This window comes from Palaemon carinicauda, chromosome 33 (assembly GCF_036898095.1).
Source record: "Palaemon carinicauda isolate YSFRI2023 chromosome 33, ASM3689809v2, whole genome shotgun sequence".
Classification (NCBI taxonomy): Eukaryota; Metazoa; Arthropoda; class Malacostraca; order Decapoda; family Palaemonidae; genus Palaemon; species Palaemon carinicauda.
This window is the reverse complement of record NC_090757.1, coordinates 71,860,169-71,865,168: the sequence shown is the minus strand read 5'-3', so window position 1 is coordinate 71,865,168 and position 5,000 is coordinate 71,860,169. Positions and strand designations below refer to the sequence as shown.

Genomic DNA, 5,000 nt, shown 5'->3' with positions numbered 1-5,000 from the left:
CATATATGTATGTATGTATGTATATATATATATATATATATATATATATATATATATATATATATATATATATATATCTATGTCTAGTTTGATAAGGAAGCGCTGACCTGGTGTCAGTTAAAGTCTAGAAATGTATTTAGACGTGATTTCTTTATTTTTATATTTGTTTTGGAATATGATAATTCAAGGCATGTTTGTCTGATATACAGTGTCAGTTATTTTATGCGTGATGGTGACTTTAAAGTTTATCTCCGACTGTTTTCATCATTTTCTCAACTTCTTCACATTTATCTTGTTTGTAATAAAACAAAATGGATTTTTTATTCACATTTATCATGTTTATAATTAAACAAAATAGATTTTTTTATTCACATTTATCTTGTTTGTAATAAAATGAAATAGATTTTTTTATTCACATTTATCTTGTCTGTAATAAAACAAAATGAATTTTTTATTCACATTTATCTTGTTTAGAATTAAACAAAATAGATTTTTTATTCACATTTATCTTGTTTGCTATAAAAAATATAGTGTTTTATTCAAGTCTTTCTTGTTTGGAATTGAACAAAATAATATATTTTATTCACGATGCTCTTGTTTACAATAAAAGAAAATATTTTTTATTCACGTTTATCTTGTTTGCAATAGAACAAACTAATTTTTTTAATTCACATATATTTTATTTGGTACAAAACAAAATAATATTTTTAATTCACATTTATGTTGTTTGCAATAAAACAAAATAATTTCTTTTTCATATTCATCTTGTTTGCATTAAAATCAATATTTTTTGCTGAATGAATCAAAGTAAAAAGTGTAAAAAGTTTGTACCATGAATTAAAATTAAAGTTACTCCATCTTGAAGGCTTCTGATTTTAAAAGCATAATTTTTCACAACTTTATTGTAATAAGTCTCCTTGATGAACCTTCAAAATTGAATTCTGAACATATAATGTGAACGATATTCATCCCTCTAAAAGTAAAAAGTACATATACACATGTCACTTCTCAATGGAACTCGCTATAAGAAAAATAGTTCTATCCTTGACTAAATTCATTTGAACTTTGATAACATTAGCTATTTCTTTTGACCCTAGTAAAGATCTTGACCATCTCAGAAGGATTCATAGGACCCATAAAGTTAAGGTGTGACCTTTCGATAAACCGCCGGTTTTGGGTTTCAGCTTCAAGACTTATGGCTTCGATTTTAAGTGACATTTCACCCCTTGAAGAATCCATAAATCTTTCCAGTAATTGACATCTCTCTCTCTCTCTCTCTCTCTCTCTCTCTCTCTCTCTCTCTCTCTCTCTCTCTCTCTCTCTGTCTCTCTCTCTCTCTCTCTCTCTCTCTCAAACTTAACAAGCTACAATGGTGGAGATGGGTTGATTTCGTGTCTAAGTACAAAAAACCAGAATTCTACAGGTATAAGTATGGGAGAATTATCATCATCTTTTATCCCTCTCCGAGTATTCACTCTCAACTCGCTCTTCCCCTACCTGAGAACGGAGTGAGACGGAGTAGTTATACGTTTGGCAATGCCGTGGAGCATGACTGGAAAGAAATATACACACACATATACTGTATATATATATATATATATATATATATATATATATATATATGTGTGTATATATATATATATATATATATATATATATATATATATATATATATATATATATATATATGTATATATATATACCACCCAAAACGCTCTTTAGGTGACTAAGAGTTGGTCTGGGTGCTATATACAACTAGCCTTTTCAGACCTTGCCAACGAGCCCAAGAACACCTCTTAACTCTCTGTAGCTCCTGAGATACGCTGACCCTTTATTTTTTTCGGTTTTCACATCCCTACCCCTTATAGGGAGGGGTACGACCATCGCAACACCCCCTATACGTTGAGGGACCTCAAGACTTTACCAATGAGCCCAAGAACATCTCTTAACTCCTTGTGGTTGCTGAGAAACTTTTACTTTAGAAAAGTCTATGGTTTATGGATTATGGTTTTTTTTTCATCTGTTAATACAGGACCTTACGGTAAGACCTCTAGGAAACTAGAAGAGATTGGGTTTTATTGGGGCGGGGGCCCTTGCCAGGCCCCTGAATATATATATATATATAATTTATATATATATATATATATATATATTTGTGTATATATATATGCATATATACACTATATATACACTATATATACTGTATATATAATATATATATATATATATATATATATATATATATGTTTATATACACTATATATATATAGTATATATATATTATATATATACAGCATATACACTATATATATATATATATATATATATATAGTGTATATGCTGTATATATATAATATATATAAATATGTATATATAATATATATACATATGTATATATATATATATATATATATATATATATACACACAGTATATATGCCTTTGTATGTGTAGTTGTGTGTGCGACACTGTTTTTCAATAATATCAGTATTAAATCCCCCACGTCTTACGAATGCCTTGCTTACGACGCTGATCTATTATCTCCTTAGTGGCTCTATGCAACATAGGAGAATATACTGCTGATCCAATCTATCTCTCTCTCTCTCTCTCTCTCTCTCTCTCTCTCTCTCTGATAGAGGCCAAGGCTCTACTGTGCCTTTTTCTCGGAAATGCTCTCTTGCTGATTCTAATTACCTAATTCACATAAGTTTTGGGCTCTCATCTGGCTCACTGAGTGTGATTCAGAGCAGTCGTGTAGAAATAAACAAGTCTCCCAACTTTACGTGCTCAGAGTGTAGAGAAGACGTTAACAAGAGAGCTTTTGGTATTAAAATACTTCAGCCAATTAGATATATATATATATATATATATATATATATATATATATATATATATATATATATATATATATATATATATAATTTGTGTGCATATGTGCCTTTATAGATACTGTATATATATATATATATATATATATATATTTATATATATATATATATATATATATATATATATATAATTTATGTGTGCATATGTGCCTTTACATATACTGTATATATATATATAATGTTTGCGTGTGTGTGTGTGTGTGTGTACGCGTTTCTATGCGTAGGGTTGTTGGATGTGTGTACACTAACATGGAATTGGTTCCCATAACAATGGGAAGTTACATATAAAAAACAAACAATATCGAATGTATATAATATATTTCTTTCCGATCACGGCAAGTGACATTGCCAGACCTATAACTACTCGGTCTCTCCCTGTCCCTTCGGTAGGGGGAGTAGGATAGTCATACTCCGGTAAGATAGGTGCATTTGCGTTTGTCTGGTTATATTTGCGCTCCATTCTCTCTGCATGATCAAGCCATTTCTGAACACTGCTCCAATTTTTCACATACCTCAACCTTTTTACCACTTTATGAATGTAAAATTTCCTCGTCTTTACTATTTTCGTTATGCCACACGTTACAGATAAATATTTCAAATTATTAGCACAATTCCAAGCATTTAGTTTGTATAAGAATTTGATATCTGCACTTCACTTCCTTAAAGGAGAGTTGGCTCAACAATATATTCCTAAATTGGATTCCAAAAACAAATCAGGCCTCTTTGCAAACCATTTTTAGATTGATTCTACTATATTTCATCTATTTTGTGACCAGACTCCTTTTTCATCTCAGCATTATTGATTATATATACTTCTAAATACCTATTTGAATCAAACCCTTTAATTCTGCAGTCACCCATATAACATGTATTTATCCTTTTGACCTCACTATTATTCTCATCTGCAATGAAATTCCTCAGGTTGCAAAACCTTTCAAACTCTATCACAGGTATGTACAATTGTACTTCACGGCCTTAAACTAGCTTTATATCATTTACAAGCATTAACTATTCCACATTTCACTGATGATTTATTTTCCAATCTCACAATTTTCAGCGCTTTCATTTTAGTATCCTTTTCGCTTATTTTCACAGAACTTATACTGTTGAGTAGCCAAAAAGATTTAAACACTCTACCACTCGCCCGTCCACATTTTCTAATAAGCTTAACTTATTTCATGTGAACTTCAGAATAATTTTCAAGAAATTATCTTCTATACCTTACATTCTTCTACTCCCAAATATCTAATTTAACACGTGCTTCATTTTGCTCAATTACTTTTCGTCATCTGCCTCCTGCCGCACAATATGTCTTCAGTAACTTCAACATAACTTTTTGTAGTTCAGCGTGTGAGACCAGTTGTTTTCCAATATTTCCATGCTGTCGCACAACCGCTACTGTACAGGCGCGTGATAACACACCCGTTTCATATGTGAATTCACTACCTGGGCTACTTCTCAATTTTTTTTACCAACATACCTTTATTTGCACTTCTATTATATGTCTCACTTTCTCGACTGAAACGCTACATAATTTTTCCAAGGATTCAGAGAAAAACAGTTATTTCTCATCTATTTCTAAAGAACTTTTCCGCGTCCAAGAATTCCTTCCACACCTTGGTCAGCTACTCGATGACACTTCCCAGTGCCACTTTGCAGCATCTCACTCTTGGCACCTTTCTGTACTTCATTGCGTTCATCATGTCGCAAGTTGACTCTCCATATAGAATACTGTCATTATTCAGACATGCTTCTCTGTTATATATTATACTCTTTATTCATCAAAATTTTATAAAAACGTGAATAAAGCCTGTCTTTACGCAGGAAACGCAAATAAAGGAGCATTTAAATACAAATCTACATATACACATTAATATATATGTATATATATATATATATATATATATATATATATATATATATATATATATATATATATATATATACATACACACCCACATAGAGACTGTATGTCAATTTTTATGTGCGTATACACATGCACACACATACACACGCGATATATATATATATGTATATATATATATATATATATATATATATATATATATATATACATATATATATATGTATATATATATATATGTATGTATAT

The 5,000-nt window shown here is 30.3% G+C and overlaps 2 protein-coding genes across 2 annotated transcripts in view; one reads left to right on the top strand and one right to left on the bottom strand.

Annotated features, from left to right (window-relative positions):
- LOC137625982 (uncharacterized) overlaps positions 1–5,000 on the top strand; it is a 303,816-nt gene that overhangs the window by 127,649 nt on the left and 171,167 nt on the right. The gene's annotated exons all lie outside the window — the stretch shown is intronic.
- LOC137626242 (neuroblast differentiation-associated protein AHNAK-like) overlaps positions 1–5,000 on the bottom strand; it is a 13,643-nt gene that overhangs the window by 7,981 nt on the left and 662 nt on the right. The window contains exon 2 of the mRNA XM_068357315.1: positions 4,504–4,618. Coding sequence (XP_068213416.1) covers positions 4,504–4,618 — 115 coding nt within the window. The remainder of the gene's footprint in view (positions 1–4,503; positions 4,619–5,000) is intronic.